At 38.9% G+C, this 20,591-nt stretch overlaps 1 protein-coding gene across 2 annotated transcripts; it reads right to left on the bottom strand.

Moving 5' to 3' along the window:
• Positions 1-907: 907 nt before the first annotated feature.
• Positions 908-8,497, bottom strand: LOC140733601 (transcription factor Sox-7-like). Of its 2 annotated transcripts, none has more exons than XM_073057158.1 (2): positions 8,150-8,497; positions 908-2,176 (listed from the first exon to the last, which is right to left on the bottom strand). In XM_073057158.1, exons 1-2 carry the CDS (start codon positions 8,376-8,378, stop codon positions 1,320-1,322), a joined length of 1,086 nt encoding a protein of 361 aa, XP_072913259.1. In that variant the 5' UTR covers positions 8,379-8,497; the 3' UTR covers positions 908-1,319. The 2 variants fall into 2 exon arrangements, with proteins under 2 accessions (XP_072913259.1, XP_072913260.1); XM_073057159.1 differs by lacking the exon at positions 8,150-8,497 and adding an exon at positions 2,528-4,848.
• Positions 8,498-20,591: the final 12,094 nt, after the last annotated feature.

Genomic DNA, 20,591 nt, shown 5'->3' on the forward strand with positions numbered 1-20,591 from the left:
CAAATGTTCCCAATTTGATTTGTAGTTCACGTTGTCAACCTTTACTCTATCTATCTAATTTTCTTAACTCAGTCTTGGTAAAGTTTGGGAGGATGTGTTGTTTTCATATATATATAGTATATGATATCAATATGGCTTCCTGTAAAGGGAGAATGCAGTTCAGGAGGCTGGAACGTGAGTTACCAGAGAGAGCTACAAGAGCTCATTAATGTCATAACAATGATGCCCACCACTGAGCACATGTACAAGAATCCCAAGAGATGTCTGGCAATGGACCATCTCAAGCTGAACAATGTGACCAGTGACAGGAGGTTTCAACCTTTTTGATTAATCAGTGCATCAAAGTTACGGGGGAGAAGGCAGGAGAGTGGGATTAGGAGAGGTAATGCATCAGTCACGATGGAATGGGGGAACAGAATCGATGGGCCTGATGACCTAACTCTGCTCCAGTGTCTTATGGTCTTATTTTGTTGGTCTTTCAAAGCTGACTGCAATCACTGGGCCACAGTGAATACTTTACAAATCCTAAGTAGTCATGCTGTTTCCAGAATATTAAATTTGACCAAATCTGGACAACTTTTTTATTGGATTTAAAATGTACAATGTAAACATACAGTATGTTTACATACTCTTTGATCTGGAATTGACTGCATGTAGAGTCAATTCTATGGAGAGAAGCTAATTTGTAGGGTTGTGGGAGAAGACCAACAAATGTGACCAGCTCAGGTAGGCAACTTAGTCAGCTTGTACAAGATGGGCCAAAGGGAATGTGTCAGATGGGATTGTTCTATCAGGAGCTAGCACTGGCATTTTGGGCTGAATAGCTTTTATTGGTGTCGCAATTTTACGATTCTACTTTTAAAATTGTTAAACATTCATGAAACTGCAATTAAATTTCGATAAAACATTTATTGGAAGCATAATTTGTGATTTATTCAGTAATAATTCTAATCACTTAAAATTTCTCAAACCAGTAAAACAGTTTGCAAACAATTGAAATCACAAGGCTTACAATAACCAACTGGAATAAAAAAAAATGAAACAATCATTGGGTTCTTAAACACATTTTGCAAGCTCTTTACAAGCACAAACATATCAGACTAAAGTTTGGAAAGCAAATAGTTAAAGTACTTTATCAGTTTCATATTTCACCTTACAAACAAAAATGATTTCAAACCAGCATAAATATTTTGGTTGTTTTTCATTTATGAAAGTTATTACTGGTTCATTTGAAAACCCTGAGGAAATTTCCAGTCCAAAGATCTTTGTAAGTAATACTGTTATTGGCCAGTAAAGTTCTAGTGCATTAATATTGGGGACTAGGAGCCATTATAATATGCTGCAGTAGCATCAGCTAAGACTGAAATTAGACTCCTCTCTGAACTTGTGCCTCCCGACGGACTCACATCATGTAAATGTGAACTCATTATCATCCCTGCTTGATGCAGTTGACTGGAGGTGTTCAAATATTGATCAAACTCATTGCGGTCCACTTCCCCCAACAGCTCAGCCTGGCTGATGTGCTCCAGGTGATCTAGGTGATGGTGGTCCCGTGGGGGAGAAAGGTGGACTGAAGTGCTTGAATTCATGGGCTGGAAGGCTGGATGTTGCATTCGGTTATAATAAGGAGGCGGCGGAGGGTGGCTGACTGAAGGGTGCATGATGGGAGATCTGTTTTGGGGGATAGAGATCTGATTGAGATTTCCACATTGAATGGGGCTTTGGCTGTATTCTGACTGATAGATCACTCCATTCATCTGAGAAGGAGAATCTTCCGTACACGGAGCTGGGAAGAAACTGTGATCAGCATCCACTACATCTAGAGGGGACATCTCGGGTGTGGGTAGCCCATAGTTGTCGAAGTTATTCTTTGTGCTCTGTGCATCCCTGAATCTGCTGATTGCAGGAAGTCTCGAGGTTGCTAGATAGCCTTTATCCTCTTCCTCCTCCAGAGGCCCCCTACAAATTCTTCCACTGTGAATGGGAGTCTGATCGTGGGGGAAGTTGTTGAGCAGGAAGCTGGGGTCCACACGTTTGCACAGTCGTTTGATCTGTTTTTTCCTCCGAGGCCTGTATTTGTAATTGGGATGATCCTGCATGTGCTGCACTCGTAATCTTTCAGCTTCTTCGACGAAAGGTCGTTTCTGTGAAGGAGTGAGGGCTTTCCATGATTTGCCTAAAATGTATTGCAGGGTTTAAATCAGATGTAGCACAATCATATTTATTTGTGATTCATAACCAAATAATAAATCCTTCTAACTTCACTTTGCTAATCAAAGCTAAATTTATGTAGTTAATATTTTGCCATAAAATATAGGTATATTTGTTTATGAAGAATAAATATTAATGCATTGTTAGAGATAAAATTAACTCATCATATGACCAAAGGAAGCTAAACTGCCTTCTGTATAATAAGAATATAAAAAAATAATTTTAAAATGCAGCATTTAGTATATTCAGTGTTTCAAATAATGTTTAATGTTGGGAAACCATTGGATAATGAAACCTTCCAAAAGAAATTACTCACCAGAGAAATTAGTGGAGTCCCACATTCTGGATTGATCCTGACTGCACAGTTTTCATTTTCATTTGACACAAGATCAATTATTTCAAATCTCTCTCAATGACATTATTGCCATGCCTCCATCGGCATACACCTTACCACCATTTCACCCTTCCACTCCGGAATATACAGTATATATCAGCAAGGCTTCTTGTGCAGGAGGCAAAGATATGCATGTCATTGAATCGTGAATATGGACAGACTACCTGGGTATGAACATCCTTTCAGCAAAACCCATTCCTGATCTTAATTCGAGACTACACAGATGTGTTGATGACTTGTATCTTTTTTACGTTAACCCTAGCTGGGACCAACTTAGACCATCTGGAAAAAAATACATTTCTAGGTGTCCATGTTTACAAAGGATTTAAAATACCTAAGCATATTCAAGAAACACTGAATTTTGTTTAACTGATGAAGTTCAACTTTTAATTTGTATCTTCTGTGTATTGCCAGTTTTCATTTATAGATGGACAAGATACCATTATCCTTACAGAACATGAGAATTAAGTCTTTCCCAAGTAACAGGATTAAATCCTTTTCAAACTGTTGACGAATGTTTGATCAGAGCTACCTTCGCTAAGTAGTTGTATGATAGCGCTGGTGATGAATTATTAGATAAATAACATCATAAATCTTTTGCCAAGATCTTGGTCATTTCTTCTGTTAGGCCAGCTGATCAGACCTCATAGGGTTTTATTCAATGATTTTTCAGTTACATCAAATTTATTTAGATTCTTGATGCAAAATAATTAATCCTTTACCCATTTCTGCATCACTAGTCTCAAAAGTTTTAAGTATAGATTTCTGAAGATACTCACTTTGTAATCTAGAAAAAAGAATAACTTTTATATTTTCTTTAAAGAGCTAATAGGATCATAACGTTGCATTTGTCAATCACGTTATTCTGTTTGAATTATTATTTGTTGCTATATGGATAAGGAGATGGAGAGCAGATCGGAACGAATGTGGTAAAATAAATGACATGAGTGTGTGCCGGGACAATAGACATTATTATATATGTGTACTGTGTGTAAAATGAGTGGGTTAGTAATGACTGGATTATGGAAAACAAAGAAGAGAAAGACCAAAGTGAGGTATGGGAGTAGATTTTTCGCTGTAGTTATAGATACCGAGTTCAAAAATTTCTTTAGATGGCTTTTTGGAAAAAAACGCAAGAGACATGGGAGTAAGAGCAAAAAATGGGCTTAGACTAGATGAAGAAAATTGCCTGCGGTTGATGTGCCTTTTCCCTGCACTCAGAATAAATGAAATTTAAATTCCTACTTCTGTTGAACAAAACCTTACATTCTTGATCCGTAAATAAGTTGATTTCACAGCCTTTCATACCAAAAAAAATTGAAAAAATGTTATGGGACATTCATCTTCATGACCTCTGAGTATGAAATGTTCATCCTCTAACATTGTTTGCTACCTTAAAGTCACTGAAAGTGAATTTATTCATAGTATGAACTGCTTGTTTCATCTTTGGCATCTGAACATGGACATGGGCAGGAGTAATTATTACACGTTCAGAAGCTGAATGCAAAGGGATATATAAATTTATAAAGCTAAACCTCTGTTGCTTGGAAAATACCATTTTCAACTCAATATTAGTTTTCCTTGTACAATTTTTATATTTTATTTATTCATGGTTTAAATTAAATTTGCACTGGGGTACTTTTGGAATATAGTAATTCATGAGTTTTATAATTTTTAGATTTAAAACACTTTTCTCACACAGAGAGTGGTGGGTGTGTGGAATGCACTGCCAGCGACAGTGGTAGAGGCGGATACAATAGGGTCTTTTAAGAGACCCTTAGATAGGTACATGGAGCTTAGAAAAATAGAGGGCTATGCGGTAGGGAAATTCTAGGCAGTTTCTAGAGTCTAGAAGGGCCTGTAACGTGCTGTAGATGTCTACGTCCTATGTTCTAAAAGCTGGTTGCGATAAACTGTTCTACTATTTCCTTAAGATTATGTTTTAAAATATCGATTACACAATAGGATGTAAATTAATTAAGCCCTCATAAATAGAGGAACATTTGCAATTTACGTTGGAGTATTCACACATATTTCAAATAGCGAATTAGATTATATAAGTTGTGGTTAATGACTCTTAAATTCAAACAACAGTGGGAAGGAGGGTTAGTCAGGTCTAAAAATAATTTCTGCAGAGGAACGTCCTGTTCTTATATGGGCTTCCAACGTACCCTTTGATAACTTTTGGAGCCTGTTGTTTCAACATGAAACTCCTATATAGAAGGGAATAACAAAAGTGTCTCTATGTCATGAGAATGAACTAATACTGATTTAAGATTGCTCTTTATTAATAACTATCAGGTAGTAAGAGCCAAGATCAAATTGCTGGAAGAGATACAAAGAATGCAGGTTGCATTTAATATAAACATAATATAATTAAAATGTGGCTGAAAGGTCAGTTGAATCAGCTTTTGTAATTTACATTAAGGAAGGCAGTTGATCCACAACCTTCATTCAGAATGAAATCCTAACTCTTTATATTTTAATACATCCATTTTCAGTACGGTATGACCTCCTCTTTGCAAGTGTATGAAACCTTTTGCAGGCCATTTGGTCCCTGATTACCTATCTTAGGGTATTTTTTGTGTTCATTACAGAAGGGGGACTTTGGTAGTAAGACTAGCACACTAGGATCCTCAGAGAGAATCCAATAAGCATTTATTGGTTCAGAATAGAAACAAACATTCAGAATACAAATAAACGTAATCACTGCCACTGTTTTTTTTAATCAAAGCACTAATATTAATTGTTTGAACTTGTTCAGATCCTTTCTCAGATCATTTCTCTAATATATAACCCATTGTTATCTTAAAAGAAGAAATAAGATAGCGATGTACAACTGTGGCCAATTCTAGAACAGCGTGCCAATCACAAACAAGCAATTCATTAACGTTTCGCAGAGTTGAAATCTATTGCTGGTATATATGCTACTCAAGTTCTCTCTTCACTTTGGCCATTTTTAAATTTGTGCTTTCTTGTCACTGCTTCGCTTAAAGCAATGCTTTAAATTCACTTTTCCTGTTTTTCCCTATCTATTTTTTTTCTATATCTTGCTTCCTTGCAAACTCTATATTTTTTTTATGCTCTTTCCTTATTAGATGAAGTCTTTGACACAAGGGAGTAACTTCCAAATGTCTTTCCATCCCTTCTGTCCCTTGAATGTCTCTTGGTAACAGCATTCAGGGTGTAGATGGATCGGTCTCCATAACATCCTCATACACTATCAATGCATTTCAGCTGCCTGTCTGTTTTGTTAGCTGCTGATTCACACGGGCTGGCAATGTTAGCCTAGATTTTCGGATCACTATTTCTTTTTTACTGCCCTTAGCCTGTTTAAAATAAGTAGGTCAAGTGGTTAAAATAACAAATCCAGAGGGAAAATCTAGGCTGTTAAATGTCAAGACCTAGATTTCTTTCCTATTCATTGATGGAATATTTGACACAATGCTTCCCCCCCCCACCCCTCAATGCCTCTTCCAAGCTAGCTGTACAGAATTCAACTGCCAAAGGTTCATGCATACCCACATGCCAGTCACCCCAATTTGCAGCTGTATCTTATGTCTTAACCAGATTTAATATAATCGGCAAGGTACAAATTGTAAATGGTCAGTCAACTTGGGCCATTCCAGTAATTAGGGGAGAATTAATTAACCTTATTTTCCTTGTTTTACATGCTTTTGCTATTGGACTATGCTGGAGTAATTCATGTCTAGAACAGTTCTCTTGTTTGTGAGATATTTCATTGTAAATATCATGTTCCAACCTGGGTTGAACTTTAAATTTGACTCAAAGGAAGGAGGACTATCATTGAAACAAACTGACACTACTGCATGTCTGGAACTTATGTTCTCAGTGTTTCTTTTTACATTTTGAAATGTGAGACTTAGGGAGGAATAGTACCACACATATTAGACCTTTGTAAATAGCCCCGAGCGGGTTGGTGAATAGTAGAATTTGGGGGAGTTGTGGAACAGGGGGCGAATAAAATAGGGTAAGGTAGGGTTAGTGTAAATAGTGCTGAATGGTTAGTGTGGATTTAATTGCCTGAAGTGCCTATTTCCTTTCTGTATCTCACTATGCCTCTGTACCTCCTCCCACAGCCTCCAAACATCTGACCAAATCCCTTTCCCTCATTTTTTTCTTTTATTAAAGGCTTATTCTTGAAGAAGCTGGTAATTAGGTGCCACCTAGTGGACAATCTTTTATTCACTTTGATCAAGATGAAAAAATTGATTGAACATTGAATTAAACAAAATTTGATAATTGCTGCAAATTATTCTGAATGTTCTTGCATTAAAATGTAAAGTTTTGGTGTCTTTAAATGACTGATAACATGGCTTATTTAGATCCACATCAAATCCAATCCAGGCACAAAAGCAGGAAGTATCTCAGCAAGGGAATAATGTAGAAATAAATTTGAAATTGGCTTTTTTGTTTAAACTAGCACCTTACTTACATTTTTACGAACTTACCACCTCCATAGCTTTCCTGTTTAACTGGCTAATTTTGGAGGGTGGCATATAGGATTAGATACCTGTTTCTTTGTGGAAGTATAATTTGAAAGTCGTGACAAGACGACAAAACAGTGACATTTTTCTCAGCTATTAAGTAATTTTGGTTGAGGACAGCCTTGAAGAGACATTTTTTCACCTTCATTTGAATAGGAAAATTCAAAGTTATCAAGTTTCCAACAGAATTGGTCCTAGAGAATCGGGGATGGAGGCAACGGTAAATTCTTTCCTTCGCAGACTAAATTTGCTAACAATTTTATAGAGTAAGCTTTTTGTTAACTAAAACTAAATACAATGATGTTATATTCACTCAGCTTCAAAAGTATTAATGACTGTAAGCTTCAACAGTGCTTCTCCAAGATGGATGGAAATATACCACTAGATTATTAGAAATTCATAATAGCAACCCTATTACAGTTCTTATAAGATCATTGATCACAAAAGCAATTTTAAAAGACGCTCTTTTCTCAAGTTTTTGTTTCTTCTGTTTATGAGATCTGTAAATAAACAAAGTACAGTGCAGTAGGTAACATTCACACTTGATTAATGGACCACATTTTGCTGGTAGAATATCTTTATGCTCAGTTTTTTATCCAACAGTTAAAAGCTCCCTCTAAATTGAAAAACCCTGCACTACATGTTTCAATACAAAGGGTAAAATTTAGTAATCAAGTAATTACAGCTCATCATTCAATTTACAAACATAAATAAAATGTTGAAAAGGATGTACCATTAATTAAAACTTTGTGATAGACTGTTTCCTTTCTGTTGTGATAATCAGATTCATTTCCATTACAAATAATTTTTATCTGAAACTCTTACGATAATTTGTATGTTCTGCTTTGCTTGGATCTTTACAGAGCTTAAAAAATAGAGTAGTCAATGTCTTGTCTTTAAAATAACTAAGTATTTGAAAAAGAAATTGCAGTTTTTCCCAATTACATTGATATGCAGTTAGTTGTATAAATTCCACTAAATAGCTTTGGTTAAGATTAGCGTTTGATAATATATTGTTTAAGTTGTGCATACTTACCCAGCATTTTGCTAAGTTCTGCATTGTGTAAATCGGGGTTCTGGATGGCAAGTTTTTTCCTCTCATCCTTAGCCCAGACCATGAAGGCATTCATGGGTCTCCGGATTCGTGGCTCAGCTTTGTTTCTGGCTGGAGATTCGTGAGCTGTGAGTCCAACCCTGGGCTTGCCTTCCCCAGCAGGAGAGTCCAAACCCTCTGACCACGAGAATGGGCTCCCTATTGTAGCCATCACGGTGGATTGGGTTGCTTTGATTTTAAAAAAATAATCCGTACAACTTTTTGAAACTTGTGTAAAAAGCAAGTAGGTTTAAATCACTGTGATGCTGATACGTAAAGGTGGTGAGATCAAGTCCCAAATCAGGAAGAGAGACTCCCAGATTCATTTATTCCCACTGTCAGTTGATGGCAACTTTAACCAATTGCCATGAGCCTGTTTTAATAGAAGCTCCTCCCTTTAGCTAGTTCTACAATCAAACAGCTCAGACGTAGCAACAAATCTGTAACTACAAACCAGTAAAGTGAGTGTATATTTTGATCCTCTCGGCATCTATACAAATCAGTTTAGCCTCTAAGAAATTGCATCAACTGTGGATTAAATGGATTAAGTGTAGTATTTTGTCAGTTTATAATTATGTTGCTCATCTACTATTTAGAATGATAGTATTTTTTAGAAATGCTTTTAAATCAAACACTTTCTCAGAAACAGAGTTAAAAGAGAATGGAAACTGATGAGTACAAATTAAGAGGGGCAGCATGGACATAGTGAGCTGGAAGGGTCTAGCGATACTGATCCCATTTCTTAGTACTATATTCAACCTTCAGTTTCCCAGCTATGTTATTCGAGGTGCTACATTGAAATGTTGTGAGATAGATGCCTCCACCACCCCTCAGACAGTGAGTTCCAGATTTCATTCACCCTCTGTGTGGAAAATGTTGTATGTCAAATCCTCCCTGAATTTTATTATTTATACAGATGTTCTCTAGTTATAATTGGTATTTGGTTTATCATTGTCAATAAAAATCATTGTTTTGCACGCCATCCATACGAATCATTTCACATCAATGTTTCGAGGTGGTACAAGGAAAAAGCAATAACAGATTACTTAATTTAATGATGCAGTTACATAGAAAGTAGATGACACAAAGATTCTTGGTGTAGTGGACACTGAAGGTTGTCATAAGTTACAACAGAACATTGATAGGATACAGGGCTGGGCTAAGGAGTGGCAGACGGAGTTCAATTGGAAATGTGTGAAGTGATTCATTTTGTAAAGTCCAATCTGAAGGCAGAATACAGGGTTAATGGCAGGATTCTTAATCATGTGGAGGAACAGAAAGATCTTGAGTTCACATCCATAGTTTCCTCAAAGATGCAGTACAAATCGATAGGGTGGTTAAGAAGGTGTATGGTGCGATAGTCGCTAGGGTAATGTTGCAGCTTTATAAAACTCTGGTTAGATCGCTCTTTGCGTATTGTGTTCATTTCTGGTTGCTTCATTGTGGAAGGATGTGGAAGCCTCAGAGAGCATTCAGAGGAGATGTACCAGTATACTGCCTGGTCTTATGAACATAAGAAGTAGGAGCAGGAGAAGAGTTTTACTGTGCTGTATTGTTCTATGTTTTAAAGTACAGTACAGACAACAAGGCCAGGTGCAAGGTCATGACAAGGTAGATTGAGGTCAAGAGTCCATTTTACCATACAAGAGGTTCATTCAATAGCCTTATAATAGTGGGATAGAAGTTGTTCTTGAACCTAGTGGTACGTGCTTTCAGGATTTGGTTGTTTCTGGCTGATGTAGTGGGGAAGAAGTGAGAATGTCTTTGAAGGAGGAGTCTTTGATTTTCAGAATCAGTTTTACTATCACTTGACATATGCTGTGTAATTTGTTGCTTTGTGGCAGCAGTACAGTACAAGACATACAGTACAGTAAAATATACTATAAGTCACAAAGATAGATAGATAAATGATGCTAAAGCCGATAGTGAAGTAGTGTTCATGGGACCATTCAGATGTCTGATGGTGATTAGGAAGAAACTGTTCCTAAAATGGAGAGTGTGGGCCTTCAGGCTCCTGTACATCCTCCATGATGATAATAATGGGAAGAGAACATGCCCCAGATGGTGAGATTCCTCAGTGATGGATGGTGCCTTCTTGAGGCGCCATCTTTGAAGATGCCCTGGATGGTGGGGAGTATTCTGCCCATGATGGAGCTGGATGAATCTACAACCCTCTGCAGCTTCTTTTGATTGTGTGCATTGGAGCTTCCAGTGATGCAGTCAGAATGCATTCCATTGTAATTTTCTAAGTCTTTAGTGACATACCAAATCTCCTCAAACTCCTAAATGGTGTATAGCTGGTGGTGTGTCTTCACGTTTGCACTGATGTGTTGGGCTCGGAGTAGATCCTCTGGGATGTTGACACTCAGGAACTTGAAGCTGCTCATCCTTTCCAGTGATGAGGATTGGTGTGAGTTCTCTCAACTTTCCCTTCCTGAAGTCTATAATCAGTTCTTGGTCTTGCTAACATTGAATGCAAGATTGTTGCTGTAACATCACTCAACCAACTGAGCTATCTCATTCACATGAGCCTTCTCATTGCCATCTGAGTGTCATCAGCAAATTTATAGATGGCATTTTGAATTATACCTAGCCACACAGTCTTGAGTGTAGAGAGTGTAGAGCAATGGGTGAAGCACACATCCCTGAGATGTGCTTGCATTGAATACCAGTGAGAAGATGCTATTATTATTGATCGGTACTGACTGTGGTCTTCTGATGAGGAAGTCAAGGATCTAGTTGCAAAGTGGGGTACAGAGGCCCAAGTATTGAAGTTTGTTGATTAGTAGTGAGGTGATGATGGTTTTGAATATTGAGATGTAATCAATAAACACAGCCTGATGTGTGTATTGCAGTTATCCTGGTGCTCCAAAGTTGAATTAAGAGCCAGTGAAATTGTGTCTGTTTAGACCTGTTTGAATTGAAGCTAGTCCATATCCTTGCCCTTCCAAGGCTGTGAGAAATGAAGACAGAGTCTATTGTGGGGTGGTGGGTGGGGTTTGGGGAGAGTGGACGCCAGTTTTTGTGATATACTGAGCAACAGCCACAACTCTCTTGCAGTTGCTTGCAGTTGTGAGCAGAGTAGTTGCCATACTTATCCATGGTGAATCTATCAAAATTGCTGAGGGTCAACGGAGGACATAACCAATTTCCTCTAAAATATAAACATCCTCTAAGGAGGAAAATTCCATATACCTTATCTGTGCTCTTCGATTTTGATGCTTCAATGATAGAAAACCTAATCTATCCAAAGTCAACCCAATCTTTTCATAGGTGAAATGTTCCATCCAAGATAACTCCCCAGTGAATCTCCTCTGAATACTCTCCAGTGCAGTCAGAATACTCCAGCTGTGACCTAACTGATATTTTGCCTCTGATTATCTTTCTATCCCTTGGCTAAAAGACAAGTACTTTGTATGCTACCTTAATACTATCTGCCATTCAGGAATGTTTAGATCTGTTCCTCACTATTTCTGAGAATCCTTCTGTCCATGGTGCATTGTCAATCCTATCAATCCTCCAAAATGCGTCACCTCACGTTTTTCAGGATTAATTTCCATCTGCCTATTCTCTTCCCATCATACTAAATGTTCAGTACCATTCTCCTATCAACATCACTACCAATCTTCTAACTAATAAATACCTCCTACATTTGTACCCAGGTTAATGTACATAACAAAAAGGTTGGGTCTAGCACCGATCTTAGCTGAGAATGTCACAAACCAGAGCTTGAGTTAAGTGGTCACTCCACAAGTACAGGCAATAGATAGCTGGGTGACTACCAGGGAAGGCAGAAGGGATAGTTAGGCATTGGACCATAAGAGCTTAGGATATAGGAGCAGAATTAAGCCATTCAGCTCATGGATTCTAATGCATCATGGCTGATCCTGGATCCCACTCAATCCCATACACCTGCTTTCTCACCATATCTTTTGATGCCCTGACTGATCAGGAAATGATCAACTTCCGCCTTAAATATAAGACCGTAAGACCATAGATATAGGGGCAGAGTAGGCTATTTGGTCCGAGTCTGCTCCACCATTCAATCATGGGTTGATCCAATTCTTCCAGCCATCCCTACTCCCCTGCCTTCTCCCCATACCCTTTGGTGCCCTGGCTAATCAAGAACCTATCATCCACTATAATGCCAGAATCTATCGATTCTTGAAAGATCATTGTTAATGCCTCCGCAATCTCTCCAGCTACTTCCTTCAGAACCTGACGGTGCATTCCATCAGGTCCAGGAAGATGTATCCACCCTCAGACCATTAAGCTTCCTGAGCACCTTCTTGGTCGTAATTTTCACTGCACATACTTCTTCACTTCCTGACACTCTTGAATGTCCAGTATACTGCAGATGTCTTCCACTGTGAAGACTGATGCAAACTACGTATTCAATTCCTCTACCATCTCTGCGTCTCTCATTACAATATCTCCAGCGTCATTTTCTATTGGTCCTATATCTACCCTCAACTCTCTTTTACCCTTTATATACTTAAAAAAAAGCTTTTAGTATCTTCTTTAATATTAGTCACCAGCTTCCTTTCATAATTCATATTTTCCTCCCTGATAACCTTCTTAGTTTCCTTCTGCAAGTTTTTAAAAGCTTCCCAATCCTCTATCTTCCCACTAATTTTGTCTTCCTTGTATGCCCTCTCTTCTGCTTTTACTTTCACTCTGACTTCACTTGTCAGCCACAGTAGTGTCCTTCTTCCATTCAGATTTCTTCTTATTTGGAATAAATCTGTCTTGCACTTCCCTCATTTTTCACAGAAACTCCAGCCATTGCCGCTTTGTTGTCCTTCCTGCTAGTGTCCCTTTCCAGTCAACTTTGGCGAGTTCCCTCTCATGCATTGCAATTTCCTTTTTTCCATTGAAATACCGACACATTGGAATTTAGTTTCTCCTTCTCAAATTTCAAAGTGAACTTGATCATATTGTGAGCACTGTTCCCTAAGGGTTCCTTAACCTTAAGCTCTCTTATCACCTCTGGATCTTTACACAACACCCAATCCAGCACAGCCAATCCCCTAGTGGGCTCAACAACAAGCTGTTCTAAAAAGCCATCCCTTAGACATTCCACAAGTTCTCTCTCTTGAAGTCCAGTTCTGGTCTGGTTTTCCCAATCCACTTCCATGTTAAAATCCTCAACAATTATCATGACATTCCCTTTCTGACGTGCCTTCTATCTCCTGCTATAATTTGTAATCCACATCCTGGTGCTGTTTGGAGGCCTGTATACAACTGCCATTAGGGTCCTTTTATCTTTGCCATTTCTTAATTCAACCCATAGAGATTCCACACCTTTCAATCTTATGTCATCCATTTCTAAAGATTTAATATTATTTCTTATACACAGGGCTACACCACCCCCTCTGCCTACTGATCTATTTTTCTGATACACCGTATATCCTTGGACGTTCAGCTCCCAATGGCAGCTGTCTTTTAGTCAAGTTTCAGAGATGGCCACAACGTCATACTTTCCAATCTGTAGCTGAATTTCAGGATCGTCCATTTTATTTGTTATGCTGCATGCATTCAAATACAACACTTTCAGTCCAGTATTTGTTGCTTTCTGTTGTAAATCATCCCATTGGCTGTGATTATGCCTCATCGCCTGCCTGTTCTTTCTGTAATCTCTGTTGCACGATACCTTTGATTTATTTCTGTTTTCCTCTTCCTCAGCCCTTTCACTCTGGTTCCCATCCCCCTGCCAAATTAGTTTGAACCCTCCCTAACAGCTCTATTAAACCTGCCTGCTAGGATATTGGACCCCTTTGGGTTTAGGTGTAACCCGTCCTTTTTGTACGGGTTGTACCTCCCCCAGAAGAGGCCCCAATGATTCAGGAACCCAAAGCCCTGCCCACTACACCAGTCTCTCAGCCACGCATTAATATGCTTGATCATGCTATGCTTGCACTTGTTAGCATGTGGCACAGGCAGCAATCCTGAGATTACTACCCTAAAGGTCCTGCTTTTCAGCTTCCTCCCCAACTCCCTGAATTCTCTCTTCAGGACCTCATCCCTTTTTCTACCTATTTCATTGGTACCAACATGTTCCAAGACTTCTGGCTGTTCACCCTCTCCCTTCAGAATACTCTGCACCTGCTCTGAGATATTCTGTATTCTGGCATGCACTTAGCCTTCATCACAGTCTGTGACAGAGTATTTCGCAGATTTACTACCCTCTGGCTAAAAAAAAAATTCTCCTTACTTCTGTTCTAAAGGGCCCTCAATTTTGAGGCTGTGCCCCCTAGTTCTGGATGCCCCCCCCCCCCCCAGAGGAAATATCCTCTCCATATCCACTCTATCTAGTCCTTTCAGCATTTGGTAGGTTTCAATGAGATCCCCATGCATTCTTCTAAATTCCAGTGAGTACAGGCCCAAGGTTGCCAAACACTCCTCATATGCTAACCCTTTAATTCCTGGAAACATCCTCATGAACCTCCTCTGGACTGTCTCCAATGACAACATATATCTTGTGAGATATGGGCCCAAAACTGTTGACGATACTCCAATTGTGGCCTGACTAGTGTCTTATAAAGGCTCAGCATTATCTCCTTGGTTTTATATTCTATTCCCCTTGAAATAAATGCCAACATTGCATTTGCCTTCTTTACCACAGACTCAACCTCATGGGAGTCTTGCATGAGGACTCCTAAGTCCCTCTGCGACTCTGATGTTTGACCCTTTCCCCATTTAGATAATAGTCCACACTATTGTTTCTTTTGCCAAAATGCATTATCATACATTTCCCAACACTCTATTCCATCTGCCACTTTTTTGCCCATTTTTCAAATTTGTCTAAGTCCTGTTTCCTCAGCACTACCTACCCCTCCACCTATATTTGTATCATCCACAAACTTTGCCACAAAGCCATTAATTCCATTATCTAAATCATTGACAAACAATGTGAAAAGTAGCAGTCCCAATACTGACCCCCGAGGAACACCACCAGCAGCCAACCAGAAAAAGTCCCTTTTATGCCCACTCACTGCCTTCTGCCTGTCAACCATCCTGCTATCCATGCCAGTATTTTTACTGTAATGCCATAGGATTTTATCTTGTTAAGCAGCCTCATGTGTGGCACCTTATCAAATGTCTTCTGAAAATCCAAGTAAATGACATCCACCACCTCTCCTTTGTCCACCCTGCTTGTTACTTCCTTAAAGAGTTCTAAAAGATTTATCAGGGAAGACGAATCAAAACACAAAAATACAACTGCAGATGCTGTGGATCAAAGAATACGTACACAACGCTAGAAGAACTCAGCAGGTCAGGCAGCATCCGTGAGAAAAGAGTAGCCAATGTTTCGGGGCGAGACCCTTCATCAGGATTCTTTATCAGGGAAAATCTCCCTGCACAGAAACCATGCTGACTTTGACTTATTTTATCATTAGTCCCAAATACATTGAAACCGCGTCCTTAATAATAGACTCCAAAACTTTCCCAACCACTGAAATTAGGCTAACTGGCCTATAATTTCCTTTATTTTGCCTTTTTCTTAAAGAGCGGAGTGACATTTGCAATCTTCCAGTCCTCCAGGACCATGCCAAACTCCAGTTATTCTTGAAAGATCATGACCAATGCATCTGCTATCTCTTCAGCTACCTCTCTCAGGACTATGGGATGTAGTCCACCTGGTCCAGATGACCTATCCAACCTTAAGACATTTGAAATTGGCTCACACTATTTCCTTTGTAATAGTAATGGCACTCACTCCTGCTCCCTGACACTCACAGATCTCTGCCACACAGCCAATGTCTTCCACAATAAGATAGATGCAAAGTACCCATTAAGTTCATCTGCCATTTCTTTGTCTCCCATTTCTACCGCACTAGCATCATTTTCCAGTGGTCCAATATCAACTCTCACCTTCCTTCTACTCTTTATATGACTGAAAAAAACTTTTCAGGAAACTTTTGGTATCCTGCTTTGTATTGTCATCATATTTAATCTTTTCCCTTCTTAAAACCTTTTTAGTTGCCTTTTGTTGGATTTTAAAAGTTCCACAATCATCCAACTTCCCGCTCAATTTTGCTACCTTATATGCCCTTTCCTTGGCTTTTATGCAGTCTTTAACTTCCTTTGTCAGCCATGGTTGTGCAAAAGTTTTAGGCACCCTAACTATATGTATGTGCCTAAGACTTTTGCAAAGTACTGTATAATTCTATGAACCTACATCATTGGCCACAAGCATCCAATTGCAAAAACTACTCTCAACCACCACCTGCTGCCCTTAATTACCAAGCAATTTCAGACTCAATTTGGCAAATGCACTAGATTCCCAAGAGGGATCTTGTCAAAGGCCGTATTGAAGTCTGTGTTGGCTACTTCATCTTCAAAACTCACTCCCACATATTTAGTCACCTCCTTGAGATATTCAATCAAATTTGTCAAGCTGGATCATCCCTTAACAAAACTGCAGATTATTTCTGATCAATCCTCTCTCTCCAAGAAGATTTATTCCATCCTTCGGATTTTCTTCCAATAAATTTTGGTTATTGATGATAGGTTCACCAATCTGTCGTTACCTGATTTATCCCTTTCTCCTTGCTTATGTAAAGTTACCGTACTTATGTGGCCCTGCAGTCATGTGATATCTATTCTGTGGCTAGAGAAGTTCAGAAAATTTATTTTTGAGCCTCAGTAATCTACTCCTTTGCCTCACGTAGCAGCTGGGATATATCTCATTGTGTCCAATCACTGAAATATTCCCACAACCTCTAGACACACTATCAAGGACTCTTAATCTTGTGTTCTCAATATTTATTGCTTATTTATTTATTATTATTACAATTTCTTTTTATATCTGCACAGTTTGTATTTTGCATACTGGTTGTCCACCCTGTTGGCGCGGTCATTCATTGATTCTATAATGGTTATTGGATTTATTGAGTATGCCCGCAAGAAAGTGAATCTCAGGTCATATATGGTGACATGAATGTACTTTGATAATAAACTTCCTTTGAACTTTGAAAACATCTGAACATCCTTTCAAACAGTAATTTGTCATAGCATTCCATATTCTTCCACTAGAATATCCTTCTTGATTGTGAATACAGATGAAAAGTATTCATTCAAGATCTCACTTTTCTCCTCTGGCTCCAGATTGCCTTTTTGATACCTAATTGGATCTCCTTTCTCCCTAGTTACCTTCTAGTCCTTAAGGTACTTTTCAAATGTTTTAGTGTTTCCCTTAATCTCAGTCACCAGGGCCACTTTGCATTGACTCTTTGCCCCTATAATAACCCCGCTTTGTTTGCTATACTTCTGTTAGGCCGCATCTGTTTTCAGTAATCTACACCCGCTATAAGCAACTATTTTATCCAATATCTCTTTAAATCCAGGGTTCCTTGAAATTGTTTCACCCCTATAGCTGCCCTTAACTCACAATATTACGTTTTTGAAACACAGTATTCCCACTGTATGCATATAGACTTGCCTACAAGTAGTTGCTCCCATTCTGCTTTTAACCCAGTCCTGGCATATCATCCTGAAATCATCTTCACCCCAATTCAGCCCTTGACCTCATAGCTCCCTAAAATTTAAGAGTAATGGTCACTGCCTCTGAATTGCTCTGCCTCTACTGGTCCACTGCATTCCCAGTTAGATTAGATCCAATCTTGCCCCTTTTCTAATAGGAATATTGATATACCTGCTTAAAAACCTCTCCACCACTCGTAGAAAATTTAATCTCCTTGCCTTTTACACTGAGGTGATCCCAGCTAATATCAGCCTGATATTTTGCAATCCTCTATGTATCTGTTTCTCTACCTCCCGTTGACTGGTCTCTTGTACATCCCTCGCCTGTTTGTTTGTAAGATCCAGTCAAGAGTGGTGAACTCTTTCAAGATGTGTGCTCAGATTGGCAATCATCTAAAAAAATTCTCTTGCAGGCCATGGTAACTTTGAACATCATTGATTAATGAATTAGTAAAAACCAGTTAATATTGCAATGCCAACTCCTCTGTTGCATCAGCCCCCCCAATCCATCACACCTTATATTTTCAACCCCCAAAATGTTAAGTTGCCACTTCTACTTTTTCAGTGTATCAGAGCAACATTCCCACACAATGCTCTTAGTTCATAATTTTATTAGATGCTAAATTAACAAGTGGAGGCAAAATCTTGTAAAAGATGTGCAACTGCAGATGTAGAATATGGAGCAACATGCAATCTGCTGGAGGGACTCATCAGCTGAGCAGCATCTGTGGTGGTGTTGGGGGGTTGGAATTGTTAACATTTCAGGTTGAAATCCCACATATGCATTAATGCACATTTTTAACCTGAAATGGTGTTATTTCCTCCCACAGATGCTGCTTGACCCATTGAGATCTTTCAGCAAATTGTTTATTGCTACAATGTTTGAGTGTTATTACTCCTAATTTTATTCAATTCATGGTATTTTATATTTTATTGCACTTGCTGCTCTACTGAGTTGGTGTAATACTACCTCAAAGACGAAGTCTTTAGTACTGTGCTTCCATTGGTCTGTTAGCCAATTTCTTTCTCAACAGTATTGAGAAAAGATATTTAGTATTTATTGTACTGTAGTTCTTGGGATCTTATTCAGCATTTACTGTTTCATTCCCTAAATTAGACGGTAACAGCACTTAAAGGTACTTCATTAACTGCAGTGCTCTTTGCAAGAACCTAAAGGAGATCTAAATGCTGTAATACGTGATTTCTTTTTCTTCAGTGTGCGCTCCTCATTTTATCTGTCATGCATCATGCCTTTGTGCTATCAGAGTATTAAACTATAAACTGTACAGCAAAATGTGGAAATTGTAATATTCAGTACCTCAATTACCAAACTTTGCAGATTGATGTTTAGTTGTCCAGATTTTTCTACTGATTTTCATTTGTTATGAGCAGGATTACTATGATAATACGCCAATACAGGGTAAAAAAAAAACATGGTACATTGCCTCTTATTTATGAATGTACGAGCAGGAATAGGTCACTCATCCACTCAAGCCTGTTCTGTCATCCAGTGAGATCATGCTAATCTGATTGTAACTCACACTCTATTTCCTGCCTCCTCATGCTAACTTGCTTTCCTAATGGAAAGAACTGTAGCCTTTGAGCCATAAGTTAGGAAAACACATTGAAGCAAAATGGACAGGAAATATACTGAGCTTCTGAAAACTGCATGCTGCTGAGGAAGGTCTAGGTTTAAGGGACAGGTTGGAGTCAAACTCCTTTTTGTGGGGGAGCACCCATCTAGTCCTTTTCCCTTTGTACCCATGGCTACTTATTCCTTCATCTGCTCATTACCCACATACTCCTTCCCCTGGGTTCCCCATCCCCACTGTTCCTATCTGTACACCCACTGCCTTGTCCTATGCTTCAATTTCCTTTGTTCTCAGATGCCATCATCTGCAAATCTTGGTTTCCTTCATCATTATTTACACCTTTCCCCTTGCCAAGGATCCACCTACCACTTGCCAGCTCCTGCTCCATCCCAACTCCCTCTTTATACTAGCTATCTCCCCCTCTACTCTCCCAGTCCAGGTGAAGGGTCTTAACTCAAAAGATTAACTGACCGCTGCCTGAAGTTTATTTCCTGCTGCTACATGCCACACTTAGTCAGGTGCTGTCTTGATACGAAGGGCAATGATGTCATTTTAACTCAAGAATTTAGTTCTTGGCCCATCCTGTGCGGACCAAGACTGTGAAAGTCTGGAGCCTGGTTGACTAGCAAAACTTTAGTTATTGATGAGAAGAGCTCATACATAGCACTGTTGCTAACACTGTTACTTTGCTGATGTATTGGCATAGCTACTCAGATTGAATTAGACCTTTTTTTTCGCTAAGTACAGGTGCCCCCCCTTACAAAGGTAGTGTTCCTATGAAACCTTTCTTAAGCCAAAATGGCGTAAAGCGAAGAACCATTCATTTATATGGGAAAAATTTTCGTATAAGCGAAAATCCTTTTGGTAATGCAAAAGCAGGTTACTAATGTAGGTCTTTTGTAAAAGCGAAGTGGCGTAAAGCGAAGATTAGTAAAGCGGGGGACACCTGTACCTTGTTAATTTTCACATTGTTAGCAAATTGTCTAAAGGCCTTGATAATGCAGTAGTGGACTGTATACAACCTCAGGAGCAGCTGTGAACCTAAAAAGCAGGCCCTGTCTACCTTGATATGGGGAGGAATTCCCCACATTCACATTGATAGAAGAGGCATTAGCAGAAATGAGAGGATAATGTTCTATTTTTTTTAAGTTTAGAAGGCTTATGATCCAGAGTTACTGCCATTGTCCAATGGAAAGTTTCAGTAATCCTAGTGAACTAAGGGAGAGCACATTGCTGGACCACTGCAGGAACTCACAAGGTGCTCTTAGTCAGCAAGGCAATCAGTTGTAGTGATAGGATTCTGATGT

The sequence above is a fragment of the Hemitrygon akajei genome, chromosome 9 (assembly GCF_048418815.1).
Source record: "Hemitrygon akajei chromosome 9, sHemAka1.3, whole genome shotgun sequence".
Classification (NCBI taxonomy): Eukaryota; Metazoa; Chordata; class Chondrichthyes; order Myliobatiformes; family Dasyatidae; genus Hemitrygon; species Hemitrygon akajei.

Excerpts from the sequence above, each read along its gene's own strand:
- LOC140733601 (XM_073057158.1), bottom strand. The coding sequence starts at position 8,378 with ATGGCTACAATAGGGAGCCCATTCTCGTGGTCAGAGGGTTTGGACTCT. Across the intron at positions 2,177-8,149 it reads AGAACTTAGCAAAATGCTGG|GCAAATCATGGAAAGCCCTC; the intron begins GTAAGTATGCAC and ends AATACATTTTAG.